The 21753-nt window shown below is 39.4% G+C and overlaps 1 protein-coding gene across 4 annotated transcripts in view; it reads left to right on the plus strand.

The window, feature by feature from the left end:
• The window catches only part of LOC306654118 (endophilin-A3), a 578788-nt gene that overhangs the window by 355313 nt on the left and 201722 nt on the right, over positions 1 to 21753 (plus strand). For all 4 annotated transcript variants that reach the window (XM_079127387.1, XM_079127380.1, XM_079127379.1 and 1 more), the window contains one exon: positions 12743 to 12869. In XM_079127387.1, the coding sequence (XP_078983513.1) occupies positions 12743 to 12869 (127 nt within the window). The remainder of the gene's footprint in view (positions 1 to 12742; positions 12870 to 21753) is intronic.

Below are 21753 nucleotides of genomic sequence, written 5' to 3' on the forward strand. Positions count from 1 at the left end.
AAGTGATCTGATATTTTCTCATGCAGTTTTTTAAATATTCTGTTTCTTATGTTAGGCATTTTGATTATGATATGTCTTGGAGGGTTTTTTTTTTTTTTTTGAGATTATCTCTTTGGGGTTCTATACGTGTCCTGTATGTGGCCATCCACTGCATTCCTAAGGTTTGAAATTTTTTTTTTGCTATCATCTTAATGAAAATGTTCTTAATGTCATTAACCTGTATGCTCTGCCCTTATCTATCCTGTGTAAGTTTTGTCTCTTAATGTTCTCTCAGAGTTCTTATATATTTTTATTATAGTTTTTTCTTTATTTTTCTTTAGTGTTTGTGGGATGCTCCTGCTCAAATAATCTGTCCTTCAGGCCTGAGATTTTGTTTTCAGTACAATCTGGTGGTTGGTGATATTTTCAAGTGATTTTTAAAGTTTGATTTCTTGTCTTTCATTTCTAGGAGTTCTGACTGTTTTCTGTTTGGAAACTTTCATTGCTGAAATGGTGTTTCATCTCCTGTAATTGCTCTCTTAATTTATTCCTTAGATCTTCTTTTAACTCAATTATTTTAATAATCAATTTTTAAAATCTTCCTGTGGAATTTCAGCTCCTTTCATGTCTAAGTATTACTTTGTTGGGGGATTGTAATTTTTGAGGGGTGGCATGTTTTATTTCCTCATGAGTTCTTTTTTAAAAAATATTTTTAGTTGGAGATGGACACAATGCCTTTATTTTATTCATTTATTTTTATATGGTGCTGAAGATCGAACCCAGTGCCTTACACGTGCCAGGCAAGCACTCTCCCATAAGCTACAACCCCAGTCCTCACCTCATGGTTTCTGAGGTTTTGGACCTGTGGATCTCTTGAGATTGATCCTTTTTCTCTTTTTTTTTTTTTTTTAATTTATTTTTATTGTAAACAAATGGGATACATGTTGTTTCAGTTTGTACATGGAGTAACAGCATACCATTTGCATATTCATATATTTACATAGAGTAATGATGTTTGATTCATTCCGTTTTTTCCTCCCCCCCACCCCTCCCACCTCTCTTTTCCCTCTATACAGTCCCTCCTTCCTCCATTCTTGTCCCCCTCCTACCCCCCATTAAGTATCATCATTTGCTTATCAGTGAGATCATTCCTCTTTTGGATTTTTGAGATTGGCTTATCTCACTTAACATGATATTCTCCAATTTCATCCATTTGCCTGCAAATGCCATAGTTTTATTATTCTTTATAGCTGAGTAATATTCCATTGTATATATATACCACAGTTTCTTTATCCCCTTTTTCTCTTTTGTGAGGATGTCCATTGGTGTATAGTTGTCTGTTTTGTAATAAGTTGTTGGTATCTCTTGGCTTCAACATATATGTTCAGTGTAATACAAATGTTAGTTTTAGCTGCCAATGCCTCTCAGTTTGCCATTGCAGAACTGCTGAATTAATTCATTTTTATAGAGCTCTATAACACTGTGGCTTTTTTTTTTTTTTTTTTTTTTGATCCATCCTTTAGAAATCTTTCTCTGATTTTGCTGTAGGAGTAGATAACCAAGAGTGGGACCTGATGTCCCCCTCTAGTCATTTCTACTTGAAGCCTAGTCTTTGGTTTGGGGTTTTTATCTCCCCTGTCCTATGTGTTAAAACATTGTTGAAACTTGATCAGGGTAATTTTTAGTCTGGGAAAGGTGCACTGTTGCCTTACCAAGTTGTGGGTGTAGTCCCACTGTGGAATCTCTACCCTGTGAACTTGTAGTATACCAGTTACTTCCCAGCTCCTCTCAGAAAAATGAGAAACAAGTAATGGCAACAATAGTAGTGATCAATATATAGCATTTGAGTAAGGGTCTGGTGCCTACTATGGCATGTACACTGTCAATTAGCACAAAAGGAGGAGTGGCAGGGTCATCATTTAACAACAGAAACAATAAAATCTGTAAACTAGCTCTACTTAAAGTATGCAGCACGTGTCAACTCTGCCTTCCCCAGTGCGCAGCACGTGTCAACTCTGCCTTCCCCAGTGCATAACATGAATGATGAAGGCAATAATTATTTAAACCAAATTGTTGTTAATGATAGTAAAATTGCAGTTCATTAAGAGAAAATAAAATGGAGTAATAAAGCAAAAGAAAGTTTAAAATATTCAAAAGTGAGCAGAGATACCAGCAGGATAGAGGTAGCCAGTGATGGCTGTAAAGAAAGAGGAATACAACATGAAAGAAAGAAATAATGAGAGAGAGAAAGAGAGAACAAGGGAATTTGACTGGTGAAGGGGAAAGATTGGCGAGGGAGAGTAATAAGAGAAACAAAACCCAACAAATAAAAAGTCGAACCAAAACAAGCAAAAGCCCCTAACCCTCTAAAGTCAACCCAAGGCAATATAACAAAGGAGTGAAGAAAGAAAAGGCAGGGAGGGAGAAGAAGAAAAATAAAGGAAAAAAGGATAAAAAGAGAGAAAAACAAATGTATACATATGTATGTCCTTGAGTCAATCAGCACAGATAGAACACACACACACACACACACACACACACACACCCACACCCCTATACCTACACCCACTCACACTCATGCTTAATAGAAAAAAGGAGAAAAGAAAAAAAAATTACTGAAAAAAATGAAAGGATTGTTTCCACTGAGGGCGTCAAAACTATTGACAAGAACAGATGTTCACTGCCTGTGCCATGTTGTCCATGAAGAAACATCTTCATGGCCTGTGTCTCCCTCAGGGAGAGCCAGGGCTGGGGGCTGTGAAGTTCATCTTCTCTGAGTTGCTCACTCAGTGCCCGCTGGACTGGGCTGAAACCCAAGTCGGTTGTTACAGCTCCTAGCTTCCCTTCTTGCCAGGTTGAGGTAGGACAGAATGAGAGGTAGTTACCATTGGAATTTTGCCTGTGCAAACTAGGTAGATGCACTCCTAGGGTGGGGTTGGTGCAGAGTTATAAACATGAAGTTCAGATGCTAGTGTTTTCAGCTCTGTCCAACCTTTCAAACTTTGTTTTGTGGTGTCAGGATCTCTGCTGGGTGTCGGGATCTTGTGGAACTTCCTGAGAACTCCACTCTTGGATCAAAGGGATTGCCTTGCCTCTTGCACACTCCAGGGCCCATAATGTGTTCTTCCTAAGATCAGATCCTTAGCAGATCTGCCTGCCTATCCAGTTTCTGAGTTCTCTTTGGTTAATCCTGCAAGTTGCCAAACCTAAAGGGAAAGTGAGAAGCACTCAGTATCCCTGGCCTGAGTCCTCCTGGGCCTAATCCCTTCTGTGCCTTCCCCAGTTGTACCCTTCTACATGAACTCTGGATCTCATAGCAGGCACAGATAGGAGAGTCCCTACTCCGCAGCAGGAAGGCACCACATGGTTGCTTCAGGAGGGTATCCAGCGTCAGCTCCTTGCTTTTCAGCCAGGAAACACAGGGCACCCCTCACACACCAGCTTCCTGCACTGCCTCTGAGTCAAGTTCAGACTACCTTTTGTTCCATGGGTTCCTCTGTGACAAGTTTTCTTTGCAGATTCTGTCTCTCTTTCTACCTGGGTTGCCCCTTTCCTCTGCAGTGAACCAGCTCCAGTATTATTATCAACTGGATTCTCAGGTGTTCTTTCCTGCCCTGTGTTCAAAGCACCTGAATTTCTGTATCTCTGATTCTGATATTGGATTTGGGTATTCTGTCAGCAGTCCCTTGCCTTGCTAGGAAGCAGTATTTCCACTGCTGAATCCTGAGCCTTGGATGGACTGGAAATCATGCTTCTACTTGCCATCTTTCTCCTTTTTTCTTCTGTACTACTTTTGTACATATTTACACTGTTAAGTATAGCTTTCATCGCATCTCACACATTTTTATAAGTTGTTTTCGTTTTTATTTAGTTCAAAATATTTTAAAACTTGAGATTTGTTTTTTCCCATGTGTTATCTGGAAATATGCTGTGCAATCTCTAAGCATTTTGGAATTTTCCAGCTATCTCTCTGTGTTTGATTTCTAGTTTAATTCCATTCTGGTCTCTTATTTATGATCCTCGTTATTCTTATTCATTTAATATTACTTCCTTAAGAGACCTTCTGTGATATGTCACCTAAAATAGTGCTCTTGGTTTTATTATAACATCTTTTCATTGTACTTACAACATTTTATGATTATGTATTTATTTGTGTGATTGTTTGACTTGTTACAATCTCCCACCCCAGAATGTTAGTACTTCGAATACAATAATCATGGGTGTGTCAATCACCCACACAATTCCTGGTCCCATGATTGAACAAATGAGTCTTTCCTACTTGTTCAAATCTGTCTCTCTTTTTTTTTTTCTTTCTTTCTCAACCTCCAATCCTGAATTTCCTAGCTCAAGTTCAATATACCTCTAGAAAATTCCATAGGTTACTTCAATTCAGCATGCTCCTGCAAATAAACTATCATCACCCTCCCCAGATTCATTAGTTCATGTAACTGCTCTTCTTTTTCATTTCTGTTTATGATACCAGAATTCTCAATATTATCTTTTGGATGTCGTATTGTTGTCACTCTATGTATTTACTTATGTGTTCCTTATCCAGATACCTCTGCTGTATCTCTCACATTTTATTCCTTTCCCAATCTCATTGCTACCATTTTATCCCAAAACTAGACTATTTACCCCACTTAGCTGCCTACTTTTATCTCCTAGCCTTGTACCATATTACTTGATCCTTTTTGTTGACTAATCTTCCCTAGGTTATAACTTACTGCTTCTTTCTTATTTTCCATATACTGTCAGTGGTTTCCTCTATTGCCACCAGTTCACTTTTGGGCTCTTCCACTAAATAATAATCATAGTCACGTATCTGTGGGATCATACCTTTTGTTTCCCAAGTTTTTAAAAGTGAGCATGCATTACTTTTGTAATTGAAATGAATTTATTATTAGAAGCAATCTAGTCTGAGCTCAAGGAGAGCACTCTGGATGAGGCAATATTGGGTGCTGAGATCTTTGAAAAGTTGATTAGAAATTAAATGAACCAAGGTAAAGAAGGAAATCACAAGCAGAGGGAATATAGCAAGAGCTATGTTTAAGGTCAGCATATTCTGTAGGATTGAGGTGATGGGGATACAGCAAGAGCTATGTTTAAGGTCAGCATATTCTGTAGGATTGAGGTGAAAAACACGTATGGAATAGTGTTGGAAGATGGGGTACTAGTCGAGGTGGAAACCTAGACTTATTTTCAAAGTTGGGATAGGAGCCATTGAAGAATTTTATGAGAAATAGCTCAGTTGGGCTTATCCTTTGAAATGTGGCTTGAGTGGCAATGTGGCATATTATCCAGGATCTGGCCAAATAGTGAAAGGCCAAGCTTGGGATAACAAGAACTTAAGCAAGGCATGGAATTGGATGATGGAAGAAAGGAAGACATTCAGAGATTTAAGAAATAGAACTTTTAGGACTGAACATTTGAGTGAATGTTTCTAGACTAGAAACATTCTAGAATTCTAAGGAGAATTCTAGGGAGAATTCTAGACTAGAAACATAGGTCTGGGAGTTGTCACATGGTTAAAAGTAAATGTTCTTGAAAACTGGGTAAGAAGAACAGATTGCAAAGGATGGCATCCTAGCCCTCATCATTGAAGGAGCAAGGATAAGAAGTGCCCCTGATGGGGACTGTGCAGAATAGCCTTCTGTATAGTACTTATCTTCTTTATGGTACCATGAAATGGGTAAGTATTTTAGAAGGAAGCTTAGCAGTATCAAATATTTTAGAGAAGCCAGGAGGGATAAGAAATGAAATATACCCATTTCATTTTGATCACAGAAAGATCACTGTTGACCTCAGTTTGATCAGCTTCAGTTCCTGGAATATGTATTGCTAGGTGGCAGGTTGCATTAGTTTCCTGTGACTGATATAACACATTACCATAAACTTGGTGGCTTAAAACGACAGAAATTTTTCTCTTGCAGTTCTGGAGGCCAGAAGTCCCAAATCAAGTTATCAGCAGGGTTCATTCCTTGTGGAAGCTCTGAGGAAAATCCATTCCATGCTCCCCCTCTTCTAGCTTCTTGTGGTTGCTGGCCAGCCTTGGTATCCCTTCCTTGTGCATGCATCACTGCAGTTTCTGTCTCCATCTTCACCTCACCTTCTCTTGTCTTTCTCTGTGTCTTCCCTCTTTTTATAAGAATGCCTGTCACTGGACTTAGGATGATTTCATCTAATGATCCTTACTTAATTATATTTGCAAAGATACTTTTTCCAAGTAAGGTCACATTCACAGGTTGAGAGGTTGAAGGTGGACATTCTTTGGAGGAAGGCACAACTCAATCCACTGTTCCTGGTAAGGAGCAAATGGGCTGAAATGAATAGGAATGATAAGCATAAACTCAACCTTTCAAAAAGTTTGAATCGGAAGAGTAGAGAGGAATTGAAAGAGATTCTAAAATGAATGTGGGGTCCAGGGAGAATCTCTGGAGACACAGGAAAGTACTGGAACAGATGCAGTTATCATGGTGTCAGAAGCACATATAGTTGGAAGGTACCTGTTTATGAAAAAGAATATAAACTGTGGACCCAAGGGCAGGTGCCAAGTAACTATTTGCCAAGAATGAGAGAGAGATCATGTATTGTGACTATAGCCTTGGAGGCTTGGGTTCCTTTTTTCTAAGATTTCTTCTGGCAGTTTGGCAGATTCTTATATAGAAATTATTCCTGGTTGTAACCCAGCTTTCCTTTCCCACTGAGAACGCTCTAACTCCTACCAATGCTTGGCACTTTTGGGGATTCAGGCTGGGGCAGTGGGTGACAGAGTATGGGTGTTGAGGAGGGTGACTCTGAAATTAAGGTTCATCAACTTCATGGTAAAATCACCAGTGAACAAGGATATATGTTGCTGGGGGCAGGGTGGAGTGTCGATTGAGAGGTAGAAATACATGGGTGATGAATTGAAGTTCCTGGGATAATTAAAGGGGTTGGAAGCAGAAACAAAGGGGATGGATTACTATTTATGGACAGGATGGAGGAGGGACACTTAGTCCCTTTAGATAGGTAGGATGGATTGAATAAGATCACTGATCACTTTGTATGGGAATGGACAGGAAGGCAAGTAATTGTTTGATGGCCTCAAATTGAGTGAAATAGAAAGCAAAGTCATCCAGTGGAATAAGGAACTCTTGGGCTTTTGAGGAGGAAGGAGAAATTTGAAGATGCTCTGAGGATAATGGGAGTGACAAAAATGAATAGAGAACAGTTCCTCAGAGAACCAGGGGAAGTAGAAAATCTGCCTTTGCCTCAGTGTGAAAGGTCAAGGTCACCTTGGCTCTGAGTCAAGGTTATAGACCTTCTTGGTCCATGTGATACATGGCTGTGATCATGACTGTGTGGACTTTAGATTTAGAGAGAAATGCTTTCAGATCCCATATCTATAATGAATTGGGTGAAGACCACTTGGCTGCTGCCTTCACATCGTTGAGCATTGGCCTTTTCAAAAGGTCTAAAGGAGATATTATTCACTTTCTAGGTCCTTTTAAAAAAACTATTCTTTAACGGTCAACATTCCAAGCATCCAGTAAAATAGTTGCCACACAAGAGCCTCAGTCAACCCTAGATCTTCCCTAGTTTCCCCTTCTGCTCATTGATACAGCATCTACCTCTTATTCATGATCTAAGTCCAGTGCCATAGTTTACTCCAGGATTCTCCCGGACTTGAAGGTGCTTGCAGGAGAAAACTGGTTTTTCAGTGATAAATTAGCCCATTTTAACTGAGCACTTCATGTCATGGTTTTGTGAAAAGCCCATTTGGAGGGCAATAACAGGTGATACCTTGTTGCCAAAAGCTGATTGCTTTTTTGGCCAGGCTCTCCAAGTAAAAGGAGTTGTATGTGCTTCTTCAGAAATGACCCAGATGCTTCCCAGTTGAATTCAGTATCTTTCCTTCAACAGTATCTTTCCTTCCATGACCTTGACTCAATTTTATTGTCCCATAAATTCCCTTTCTTGTAAATATGGCCATCACAGTCATTAGGGAGAGAAAGTGTGATTTGCTCTGCTGGCCTTAGGTAGTGAGCCTGAGGCACAAACTACAAATAATTTTTGCAGGTGTGTTTACAGTTTGCTCATTTACATGAATATGTCCTAGTGCTCTGGGAACAACTTTCTACTAGCCTGAGTACAGCAGACAGCATGCCACTGAATAAAATTTGCTTTTGCTTCTGATTTTTATCATACCAGGACTGCAAACAAGTTTGATGTATCATTTAGGTATACTGAATTCCCTGACAGTTGAGTGGAGGAAGAAACCACTTAGAATTTATAATAAAAATAATAACTGCTGGGTGTGGTGATGCTTGGGAGGCTGAGGCAGGAAAGATCAGCCTCATCAATTAGCATGGCCCTAAGCAACTTAGCGAGATCCTCTCAAAATTAAAAACAAAACAAAACTTGAAAAAGGGCTGGAGATGTGGCTCTGTGGTTAAGTACCTGTGGGTTTAATCCCTGATACCTAATAACAACAACAACAACAAGAACAACAACTATTGCTGTGTGCTTTCCAGGGGTCAGGCATTCATTCTCTAAGCACCTTAATGTGATATAGCTCATTATAACCTGATGAAGTAGGTTTATAAAGAAAGTAGAAATTGAATAAGCTAAATAATTCCCCAGGTTTAAGAGTATCTTAGTCTATTTGAGCAACTATAACAAACTACCATAGACTGAATAAATAAAGTTTCTTTCTTACAGTTCTGGAGGCTGAGAAGTCCTAGATGAAAGTGCTGGTAAATTCAGGGTCTGGTGAGAGCCCACTTCCTGGTTCATAGATGGCCATGTTATCATGTGGTGGAAGGGACAAGGGAGTCTCTACCCTCTTATTAAAGAGCACTAATCCCATTCATTAGGGCTCCACCCTTATGACCTACTAGCTTCCCAAATGCTCCACTTCCTAATACATCACCCTGGAAGTTATATTTCCGAACATGTACTTTTGGCAGACATAAACATTAGAAGATAGAAAATAATAGAACTGGCAACCCAGGTAACCTAATTCCAGAATCCATCTTCTTAACCACTGCGCTATCTGATGAATCTTTTTGTATGGCTACAAGTATAGCCACAGTTTAACTGAAAATGGAATTCCATTCTGGTAAAGGATAGTTAGTACAACCTAGGAATCATGCATAGATAACTTAGTGTAAAGATTCAAACTCGATAGTCTGCATCCTCCCTGGGAAGGGACCTGCTAAGGTGTGTTCTGGTGAGTGGGGAGGACTGGTGAACTGGATAATGTCTGCTCATTTTGTAGGAGCCAGCTGTGTATCAACATGTCAGTGGTATTGTTTCATTTGTTTTTTTGGTCAATTCCCAAATCTGGATTTCAATATGTGAGACTTCAGTTCTTAAAATCACCCTGCTGTTAATAACTGTGCTTTATGCATGAATGATTAAATTGTGCTCCTATATAATATACACTAGGTTTTCCTGCAGAAACCAATAAACTCCAGTGCTTGAGGGGCTTAAACAATTAAAAGTTACCTTTCATGAATACCACTTGCCCAACAGGTCATCAGGTCTCTAATCTTTGACTGTCCCAGAGACTCAGGCTGATAGGCTTTATTTAAACACATTTTTTTTTTTTACCCAATAATAAGTGATATAGGTCACTTAGGCTCCTATTTCATTAGCCAAAGACAGTGACCACTCATAACTTCTAGCAGGTGTTGGGAAGTGTAGTCCTTCCCTAGGATGAAAGAAATTAAGGTTTATGAATATCCCTAATGATTACAGCTCCATATACTCTGATTTTTAAGCCAGAAATGTTAGAATTTTTCTCTTAGATAAAATCCAACTTTCACAGATCTCAGATAGAAGTTAATTTTTGTTTATTTATTTTTATTTTTTAAAATATTTTTTAGTTGTCAATGAACCTTTATTTTATTTTTTTTATATGTGGTGCTGAGGATCAAACCCAGTGCCTCACACATGCTAGGCAAGTTCTCTACCACTGAGCCACAAATGGCAACCCAGAAGTTAATTTTTAAAAAATTGGTTTTCAAGAATTAAATTAGATCTATCTGGAAAATTCATATTTTGCTTAATTTGGGTTAATGGCACTTATTTAAACATTCTTTTCTTTTAAGAAGTTGATTAGGAAATCATATGTAGAACTGTGAAATACTTCTTATCTCAAATTATGATTTCTAGATGAATGTTTAATTCAAAACACACTACTCATATATTTAAAATATTTGTTATCCCTTATCTTGTAACTTGTAACTTGACTTATTAACTGCATTGTAAGATAAGAATTTTATTATGCTCAGCACTGAAAATTGTTATTTATTAGATATTAATACATTTATTGATATGCTTATCCACTAGTAGTTTATAAATCATTATAATTAGAGATCCGACGTCAGGAGATGGCACAGAAGTTGAAAATGCTTCAGGCAATTTTATAAAACTTGCTTGTTGTTGATGATGGTGGACTATGACAGCCAAAATTCAATCATCCCTCAATTTCAAGGGCAGTTCTGGGATATACACTATGAATCACAAGGCAACCGGACTTTCTTTTCTAATACCATTTTTCTGTGATGCTTTCACATGCTTTATTTGGCTGTAAGATTTGGATGAATTTTAACTTTAAAAAACTTATGAAGCAAGTATAAGTGATCAGGGAGGAATTTGATTGCCTGAGATTTTGCAAGACCCTGAACACTCTTCAAAACAAGCCCATCCTAGCTCCTAAACCCACACCCTTCCTGGATGACCAGATAGAGGGTGATTCTCATTCTCATGAAATGCAAAGTGCTCAGGGACATGGATTTGTGAGGACAGAGCTTGGCCCAGGAAGAGTATTTCTATAATTTCATGGTAGAATTATTCCCCTTGGAGAAAGTTGCATGAACACAGTTACTCACTGGTCAAATCCCAACCATGCAAGTGTTTCCAAAATCAATCACTCTTAAGTTGTTCCACATGTACTTGTAAATATTCAAATAATGACCTGTATGACTTGAACCTTTGCTGTCCATCAGCTGATCCTCAAGGTGGAGGAAGGCATAACACAGTGTTAAGAATCTGGTGGCAGATGACCTGAGTAAAAAAAAAAAAAAAAAAAAAAAAAAAATTGACACGATATCCTTGCTGTGTAATACTGGCAAGTCATTTAACCTCAGTAATGTTTTAGAGTCCTTATTTGTAAAGTGGAGATAGAAGGTATTACTAAAATCATACAACTGTTGTGAAGATTCAGTGAAATAACATGTACAGCATAGCATGTGAGGCATAATGCCAGGTACCTGGTAAGCATTCTATAAAAGCCAGCTATTATTAATATTTTATTATTTTCTTTATAAAATCATGTAAGCAGGGTTAAAGAATCTGAAAAGTAATCAGATTTAGTCACTCGTTCAATAATTTAATCTCCTCTATGAAGTTGCTGACTTTTCAAACTTTCTCATATTGAACTAAATTATGCTTAAACTTATAGCTTTCACGGTTTGGAAATACAGAGAACAAATGCAGACCCTTTCCTCATGACAGACCTTTGTGAATTTGAAAATATCTTTAAGCACAGGCTATTCTCTAAAATTCCTTGGAACTTTTCCTACTTCCCCCTGAAAATTTCATTTCATCTTTCTCCTTCCCTTCAACACTAAGTTTTGGAAAGAATAGTGTCTAGATGTGGTTTGAACGTTCCCCAGTGTTATTTTCTCTTCAACACCTTGGGTGTAGAATCTGATTCAGGACCTCCTTAAATCAAATCATAGGGGCTAGTCTGCAGTCAAAAAACAGGAAAGCAGAAATAAATAATAAAAGTGACCTCTTGTTAAACCCTTTGTCATGTTCTAATCACCACACAGAGAGTTTTGAATATATTCTCTCATTTAATCTTTGCTAGACTTCTATGAAGAACATATTTGCATTATCATCTCTATTTTACTGTTGAGGAAAATCAGTTTCTAAGAGTGAATGGTTCAATATCCTGTGCTTTGAAAGGCTTGGTGAGTGAGTCAAGATGCATATGTGGCTCTCTGCTTCTAGAGTCCCTGCACTTAAATACCATGTTTAAAAATATAAAGTTAGATGAGCATGGGAAGCAGAGATATATTCATCAGATCAGTTCATATTGCTGGCCACACATAAGGTAAAGGATTTGTGAAATAAATATAAATATAAAACTCAGCTTTTTTCATATAAAGAAGCTCATAATCTAGAAAATACACACATAACCACATACCAAATAACTCACAAAAATGGAAAATAATAGTATAAACATATAAGACATCTTTTCTATTCATTTCTTCTATTTAAAATTTGTTTATAAATATATAGATATAATGATATAAAAGTGGAGATATGCAGGCATAGGCAAAGATAATGAGAAAAAAGGAGATGTAACACTATAGATGTAGAATATAGGTAGCTGGAGAGACCAGAGCTAGAAAGAAGGATGTATACCAGTTTAAGACAGTGTCTGTTTCGGGGAGGAACATGAGAGAATGAATGGGAGATAAGGAAAAGGTAGGGAGACAAAGAGGAAACATTATCTATAATGCTTCTTTTTATTTTATAACCTTTAAAGTATCTGAATAAATTATAAATAAAAAAGAGCAGGGTTTCAGAGTCAGCTTCATTTCTTCTATGGACCTTGCATAAGAATTATGTAAATGACATCATACTCTAAGATTTTCTACCAGTTGGGCTAATAAAACTGTGTTTTCATAAAGGGGAGCCTTTCTCATAAAGTCACGCCTCCTCTGTGATTTCACCTGTTCCTGACCACTCAATCCTTCCTTTGCAGGCAGTGGGCTGTGATCGGCAACTGGGTAGTGACGCCAAGGAGGACAACTGTGGAGTCTGTGCCGGAGACGGCTCCACCTGCAGGCTGGTGCGGGGACAGTCGAAGTCACATGTTTCTCCTGAAAAACGTAGGTTTTGAAACCCAATACCGTGTTGCCATAGCACAAGATGTATTTTAGACTCTTATTAGAATAGCAATTTCCTAACACCGACAGCTTCTTTAGTTGGAAATAACTTTGACCATTTTTTAAAGTCAAATTTCTTTCTAAAAGTATATCCATAATCTGGGTTCCTATTATCTCTTTGAAGACTGCGCATTTCTTTGAACCTTTGCTAATATAGAGTATTGCTATTTTAAAAACATTTGCTGATTTTTCAGCAAATAAATAAAGCAATAAATTCTTTTATTTTCCTTTTTTTAATTGTTAACAAGGTAGAGAATGTTGAGATGTATTTATTCCCTGTTTTATTTTTCAATTAGCTATTGAAACCATTTATCCATTTTCCTATTTGTTAATTGTTTCCTTACTGTGGTGAACTTAATACATCATATATATTTCAAATGTGGTTTCCAGCTTTTCATTTTTGTTTGTTTATAGAATCAATAGTTTCTAAGTTTTATTTATTCAGAAGTTTCCCTCTTCTCATTTCAATATGATCTGCCTTTTATTTGTCCTTTAATTTCAGTGGTCAGTAAACTTTCTGTGTTGAGAGCCAGCTATTTACTATTTTAGACTTTGCTGGACATATCCCAGCTACTTGACACCCACATTGGAGTGCAAAAGTGCCTCAGGCAACCTGTATACAAGTGAGCACGGTTGTGTTCCCATAAAACTTTATGTACAAAAATAGGCCACAAGGACTTCAGGAAGGGGTCTGGCCAGAGCAACCAACTCAAAGTGAATCATGCCTACACTGATTTAAGGGAAGAATCTTCATCTACACTAAGTCAAGGGGAGCAAGTCTCTGTCTACATTGGCTCAAGGAAGTAAGTCCCCATTTATACTGGCTCAAGATGGAGGCAGAGGATACTACTGGTGGATCCAGATGTGCTCCTGGATAGGATCCATGCAGAGAAGTCTGAGTCAGTTTACACACCTCACTCCTGCAGCCGGTTTCCACACCTCACTTGTTCAGCTTCTACCCAGCTGTGAACCTGTTACTCTGGCTGAAGTTGATGAGTTTAATGTTGCCTCTGGCATCCACTGAATTGTTCTTCACCTTCAGATCTTGATGCACTATGCCCTTCTCATGGCAGTAGCACATGGTGCTTGCAGTTTGCCTGAACAATCTCTAGGCCTCTTCCTCCTACATGCTACTGGTCTCTTTGATGTGGTGCCATAGTTGTCCTCCACCTGCATGCTCCATGATGATTGGAATATTTTCCATGGTCTCAATGACCTGAAAAAGCTGGAACACATTTTATCGTTCCATGACCATCAGCATATCTGGTTTGGATAGGACAGGGAAGTTCCATTCTACCTTTGGCAGGACTTTCACTGCCACTGCTGTACTGGTGAGAAATAGCAGGCTAGTTTCACCTGGGCAGACCCACCCTGCTTGATGTGTCTCAGGATCTGATAATGGTCCATGAAGGTAGTCTCATAGCAGGAGTTGGGCAGCACCATATTACTGACTACTCTTACTACATATCCTAAGCAGGAACACCAACTAAGGATGCTGGCTAAAACAACAACAACAACAAATAACAACAATACAAAACATACATACACACATGGACTCCACAAAATGAAACAAAGCAAAATCTAAATCAAATAACAAATATCAAAAGACCACAACCAACAATCACCAAATGGGAGTTTGACATTTCACCATCAAGAACTTCCTGTACTTATGGACAAAAGTCCAGCCACAGCCAGCCTCTTATATTCCTATAATATGTTCCTTGAGTCAGTGTAGTGGGGGTTCACTTGCCTTGAGTCATTATAGATGAAGACTTGCTCCCCTTGACCCAGTGTAAGTGGAGATTCTCTCCTTGAACCATTATAGCCATAATTCACTTTGAGCTGGTTGCTTTGACCAGAAGGAATCTCCTTCCTGGTCTTCAGGCCCCTCCCTGAGGTCTCTGAGGCCTACTTTTGTAAATAAAGTTTTACTAGAACACACCACGTCCACTTGTTTACAAGTTGTCTGTGGTGGTTGAAATTCCCTCACGGTAGGCTTCTTGGGAGGTCAGAGAAAGACATGGCCTAGTTACACCTGGGCATAACGCCTACTGGTTGTTTCACTTTTGGGCCTTCAGGACCTTTTTTACTTTCATAATAAGAATAAGAAAGGACTCCAGAAGCTTTTTGCTTCAGTAGGTTATAGAGACTGATATTTACTTGTTTAGAAATAAAAAATTTGTAGGATACTTAAAAACAAACAAAAGGCCATGGCAGAATTTGGCCTTTTGGTTGTAGTTTGTTGAGACCCTTAATTTGAAGGGGGAAATTATTTGTGTGTATCTTCTGCTGGTACATTTATGGTTTTGTCTTTGTACTTTTAAATTTTCTATTCATTTCAATTTATTTTGATGTGACTTATGAAGTAGGAATCTTATTTATTCTCCATGTGATCAGAACATTAAAGGAGGGGAGAAGAGGAGGGAGAAACTTCCAGGCAGAGGAATCATGAAGTTCATGGTGTGACACTAGAGGAAAACCTGGCTATTTTGAAAAGCTACTGGTATGTTGCTCAGGCCTGAGGGCACATTGAATGGGGCAGCAGATAGAACAGAATGGCATTCAGGAGTCAACCATGCAGCCCTGCATTGTTACATGGAATCATGAAAGCAATTTAGGCAACAGAGTGACACAGTTAGGCTTGTGTTTTAGTAAAAAATAATTCTGGCAGTAGATGGAGCCTGGGTTACTTGTGAGGTGAAGCTGGAAGCAGGAAGTTCAAATAGGATGCTTTCTGTAAAATCCTCAAGGGTGTTTGCAATAATGAGGCCTTGGTCTAAGGTAGCATGGTCTGAAATGTAGAGGAAGGAACAGTTGGAGAGAGATTTAGGAGGTAGAATCAAAAGAGTTAGGTAAGTCTTTGAATAAAGACTAAAAGAAAGGAAGAAGCTAGGATAAAGCCAATCTCTCAGCCTGAGTAGCACATTCAAGTTTAAGTGTCTTTTCTAAGAAGAAGTCTGGGGTGGGCAGTCAGCTGGGAAGCAGTTCTGTGATGTCTCCTCTTTCCCCCCATCCTGAGAGTGTGGCTTTCATCTCTGTGGCTACAAAGTCTTTACTAATCATTTAGACACTACAACCACATCTCTCATAAGGAAGAAGTTGGTAACAAAGATATTCCAATATTGTGTCCTTTATCCAGGAGGGGAAGTCCTTTTCAGAGTCCTTTTGGCCTTGTTGACCAGAACTGTAGCACCTGCACTTGACACTCTTGCTTCTGAGCAATTCCATTCATTCTGTCATTACTGATAACTGATATAATCCTTTATAATTCCCAAAGTGCTCTTCAGGCATATAATATCACTTAATTCACCAGCCTTCTTACATTATAGTCTTCATATTGTCAAACCCATTTTAATGGCCGGAGATGTTAAGAAACATCTCACACAATTAATTATGAAATGCAAAATAGGAAAGTGGTTTGAACATTGAGAATTCTGGGCTAGACTGCCTGGGTTTCAATCCTGGGTCTGCTGCTTCCCAGATGTGTAAGTGGGGCAAGTTATTGAACTTCCATGTGTATTGGTTTTCTCATTTTAAACTGGGACAATAACAATTGTCATTATAAATTAGGGATAACCACAGCACTGTCTTGGTAGACTTGTTGTCAAGACTGTATAAATCAACCCATGCTTGGCGTGCCACAAGGTATTGGCATCTACAGATGCTCAATAAATGCCAACTATATTTTTATTAAAGACATTACTCACCCGCGTACCAAGGGACATCACACCTCTTACATAACTTAAATGTGGATATTTGTAAACAGTTTCAAATCAATAATAGATCTGTCTGCAGATTGTTTCTTAAGAGAGCTTCAGATAGAAGTGGAGAAGTGGACATTAGAATATCACAGAAGAGGGAACTCACAGTAGGAGAAACCAAAGTTAGAAGAAGAACTCAGATCAGGGGAAGACAGTTTGAAGCGACAGGCTGTACTATAAAGAGAGAATTCAGGAAGGCCCCTGGGGGAACGTCACCGGTGACTCAGCATACTGGGGAAGTACCTAGAGTTAGCAATGGCCTTCAAAAGTTTGGAAATCTCATCAGAGAGGACCTCATTTTGTTAGGGTCCAAGAGAGAATAGAAATCAAGATAATTTGAATTGAACCAGGATAGAAGCCGAGGGAGGAATTATGTCAAGAAACCAGTCCTTTCTGGAGAAGTGTGGAGAGGAGACCCTGAAACTGAGGGGCAGGAGTGCATGTTTGTCTGAAGGGTCCAGCCTATTCATACTTAATAGTTCCTTGTTCTTGGTAAGGTCCTTCATATCCTCCTTCCCAGTCAGTCTCTCTCTCTCTCTCTCTCTCTCTCTCTCTCTCTCTCTCTCTCTCTCTCTCTCTCTCTCTCTCTCTCTCTCTCTCATTCTTATTGATTTTCAGTGTTTGGATTATAGATCCTTTTGGGAATCTGTTGGAAGTTATGCATTTCCTGTCTAGGAAAAATACAACTGTGCACTTAAGCCCCAACTTGATCATTCTGTTTTTTTGTTGGGGAGGTTCTTAGACTCCTGATGCCCATTTAGGGCATTCTAGGTTAAGACTCTCTAAGATGGGCAGGGACTGTGGTGCATACCTGTTATCCCAGTTACTAGGGAGGTTGAAGTGGGAGGATCCCATGTTCAAGACCAGCCACTTATCAAGAACCTGTCTGGAAATAAAAAATAAAAAGAACTGGGGAGAATAACTCAATGGTAGAACACCCATGGATTCAATCCCCAGTATTTCCCCCCACCTCCCAAAAAATCCCCTAAAATGTATAACGTTTTTGATCAGTTTCTAAGAAGAAAGGAGAACTGGAATGCTCAGACAAATCCTTCAGTGCAAAGGTGTGAGTGACATGGCGTAAGCCGGGGGCATCCCGCAGGATGCTGGCATTTCATCAGGTTCTATATGCATATGCTGGGGCTGAGGCTTAAAGTAGCAAAGCTTCCTGCCTGCATGAAAACATGGTGCTCTGAGTTCTTGATTCTCATTACAGCCCCTTCATGTCTGTTACCACTCTGAAACTGGCCAGCTGAAGCCGGTTTGGCTGGGATTTTGCAGAGGCCATATGGAAGCACTTCCCTATAATCATGCTTTGTGTGAAAGAAATGTGGGAAATGAAGCCACGTCTCCCCCTGAGTGTGCATCACCGGGGCCTGCAGGGTCCATGAAGCTCCTACGTCTACACCTTGCCAAGCAATCATTCCTGCCTTCCCTGGGACTCTCCCTGAGTCAGGCCATGGCAGTGAGACACTATTGGCACAGCCCCACGCTGGAGAAGTGCAGAAGGCTGCACATAGGATACCGTTTCCATCATGCAGTGAGGCAGACACAAGGTGTAAGAGGCTGGAGCCAAAACCTTTGCTATGAGAAAAATCAGAAATTAATCCAGATACAACACACAGATTTCCTGTTCAGAGGGAGAAGGAGAGGGACTGAACTAACAACCAGCATAAATAGCTTTGGATGTTGGAAAAGGGAACTGGAGGCAACTCAAGTTTGAAGAGAGAGAACTTTAATGAATAATGAATCTAAATATGAAGAAATTTTTTTTTAATTTTAAAACTAATATCACTTTAAATAAATCATAATTATATGTTTATATGGTACTATGTGATGTTTTGATATAGATAAATGATACAAGATGATTTGCTCAATCTAATTGACAATAATACAGCAACAAAGGAGCAAATACCTCTCTTTGGAGAGCATTGACTTGGTGTCTAGGGACTTAACTGTGCCTCTAAGTTTGTTCCATGTTTAGGTCTTGTCCACATAAGGGCACACAAATATGAAAAAAAATAAACAAGCACAACTTATCTGTTCTGGGCTCTCTCTCCCCTTTTATGTGATGGCAAGTATATTGGTACAATGGTACCTGAGGCCAAGCTGAAATACCTGCATGTTACTCAAATGTTGATATTGTGATGATAACCACCTCTCTGAACCTCACCCTTGGGCATCCCTTGGAACTCCTGACAATAGGTGGTAGAATGGGTGGACCAGGAGACTGCCTCCCAGGGTAATTGTTATGATTTTTTTTCTTGCCACCTACTGTTTCTCCTTTGTCACTTCCAAAATAATCTATATAGTCAACCCATTCCATGATGAGAAAGATTGTATCAGCTATACATTGTTGGCTAACATGGTAAACAAATTGGTTTTCGTTGTTCTGTCATCTCCCACTATCTTTTTCTGCCTCCTTGTTTGTCTTCTAGGGCAAGATTCTAGCTCATAATACTCTTATACCAGAACTGTGATCAGTAAAGGAATATTCAAACCAAAGACCCTGTTACTTTTAATGAGGTATTTCCTTTCCTCCCATTAACTCAACAAGAGAGAGTGTGGCATGGAAATTCTTGGGACTGAAATTTGAGGGCTGTGGGTTCTCGTTTTTGACTAACTCTTTTGCATATTTTATGTGATTGTGTGTGTGTGTGTGTGTGTGTGTGTGTGTGTGTGTTCTAGCCCTCTACGTGGAGAGAAATACGAGGAAAGTGGCATACAGACCCTGTTGAGAAGGACTGCTGTAGATTATGTTTTCCATAGAGAAGTAGACAGGCCATGAACTCCCATCTCTTTATGATTTGATGTTGTTTGTGGTAAAATCCATAACACTTTACAAAGCCTTGCAGTATCTGGACTCTCGGTTGCAGAGGCTGAGAGGCATCACATGCTGCCCTTTTCCTCTCATGTCCTAGATTCTAGTCACACTAACCTTCTGGAAAATTCTAGAATGCCAAGTGCCCTTTCCCCTTTGAGCCTTTGCACCCTCCCATTCCTGGGCTTAGAACATGCTTCTCCAACTCTTAACTTGGCCGCCTTGTTCTGCCTCTTGGGCTCAAGTGCTGTCTCCTCAGAGAGGCTTTCTTTGTTCAATCTACCTGAAATAGGCCTTTCTCTTTTCTGCTTTGCCTTTTTTACAAGAAGTAATGATTCCCCTTATATGTTTAACTTGTTTCTCCCACTAGTGAAGCTTTGCAAAAGTTTTACTCAACAGCTTTATTATCTGTGATATTAATCTGTTTATTGTGTTTACTTATTTATAATTCTGGTATGGTACTGAACACATCCTAGGAGCTCAATTAACATTGAACAAATGAGTACTTTGCTGGAGATGGTTCTGCTTCCCGTTATGATTTCAGTGGGACTGAGTGATGTTGTGCAATAGGACTGGACTAGAGGCCAAGACTGTTACAATAACCTCAGCTTGGCTGCTAACCATCTGTGATCTTAGGCAGGAAGCTTAACTTGGTGGGACCGTGGCTTTTTCAACTGCATAGTAAGAGTGTTAGTATGAACAATTTCTAAGACCTCTTCTAGTTCTCTAAGACTTTTCTCTGTAATTTATTCCTCTTTTCTTTTTTAAAATAGAACTTGGGATTGAATGGACGTTAGAGAAATAAAACCTAGAATGTAATATGAAGACACTTTCCAACATTTGAATGGGAAGTTTTGACAGAGGTGGCTTAAAGGGCCCAGGAAATTTTATATGTATCAAAAAAGTTAATTGTATGAAATGTCCTCTTATTGCCCTTGAACTGCTCCTTGGTTATCTATGTACTTGTGTCTGTCACTAGCTGCATGGGAGGGTTTTGGTTTGTGCACCCTCACTGGTGTGTCAATTTCCCAAGGGTCTCTCACAGTTAGCCCAATACCTGGCACTTGGTATGTTCTCAGTAAAGGTGTGTTGACTTCACCTGAACAGAAGTGAAGAGCCCGCTTTGACCAGAATCTCCATATCAGCAACCTCTAAGGACACTGTGCATGGAGAGCAGCCTGTTGACTGCTGAGTCCATAATACTTGAAGTCACCCAGGAGAGCTGACATCCACTAATCAGAGTGCTGGCATTATTAGTAACAACAGTTATCAGGGCAGTAATAACCATACTGGTCTCCATAAGTCATGTGCTATGTTGTGCTGGTATTAGGTTAAGTACATTTCATGTATGATCTGATTTATTCCTATCCTAACCCTATAGGTATGTATTATTATAAGCTCCCCATTAGACAAGTGGAGAAATAGGCTCAGTGAAATTCCTTGCTCAAGTTCTCAAAATTAGTGAGTGGCTAAGATGTTTCTTGACTCCAGAGCCCATGTGCCAACCACCTGCTAACCATCTTCCAAGAGTGGGTGCATGAGCATGAAGTGAAAGCATCAAGACCTAGGCTGATGGGGACAGAACAAAGGCAGCACAAAAGAAAAAGAAAATGGAACCAGAGGGGGGAAAGCTGCCTTAGCCAGTCCACCCCTATTTCTCCTTGATGGAGCCCAGCTCCAAAGTTCCTAATCCAGAATGTGCATCAGGATCACCCAGGAAATTTGTCTTACCTTCTAATTCTTAGGTCCCATCCTAGAACTCCTGAGGGTAAATTTGGACAATTGTATGTTGCCAAACTTCCTAGGTGATTAATATGTGCCTCTGGTTAACCCTTCTGCTTCTCAGCCACTCTGCCCCACTACAGAGTCAAGTTTTACCATTTTATTCTTGCCAGTCTCATTTCTTAGATGCAATCTACAGGGCAGAAAAGAAGAGTCACACTATGATGGAGAACATCTGGATAGAAATTTGTTATAAAAGGTTGTGTAAGGCAGCCCCCTCTATTGCATACTGTTCAAGAGTAGCCATGGAAATGAGCATGAATGCATATATTATTAGGCACTCTGCCTGTTACCATGTTTTTTTTTAGGTTAAGGCATTTTAAGCCAGTAAATAAACACCTCCAGGTTGGGAGCACATGTTCTTGCATAGACACAGGGACTGAAGACTGAGGGCATTCATTTGCAGATTCAGCAATCATAGACTTCCATGAAGTAGCCTAACAGCTCAGGGAAGGATAAGGGG

This window comes from Sciurus vulgaris, assembly GCF_902686455.1.
Source record: "Sciurus vulgaris genome assembly, chromosome: 2".
Lineage (NCBI taxonomy): Eukaryota > Metazoa > Chordata > Mammalia > Rodentia > Sciuridae > Sciurus > Sciurus vulgaris.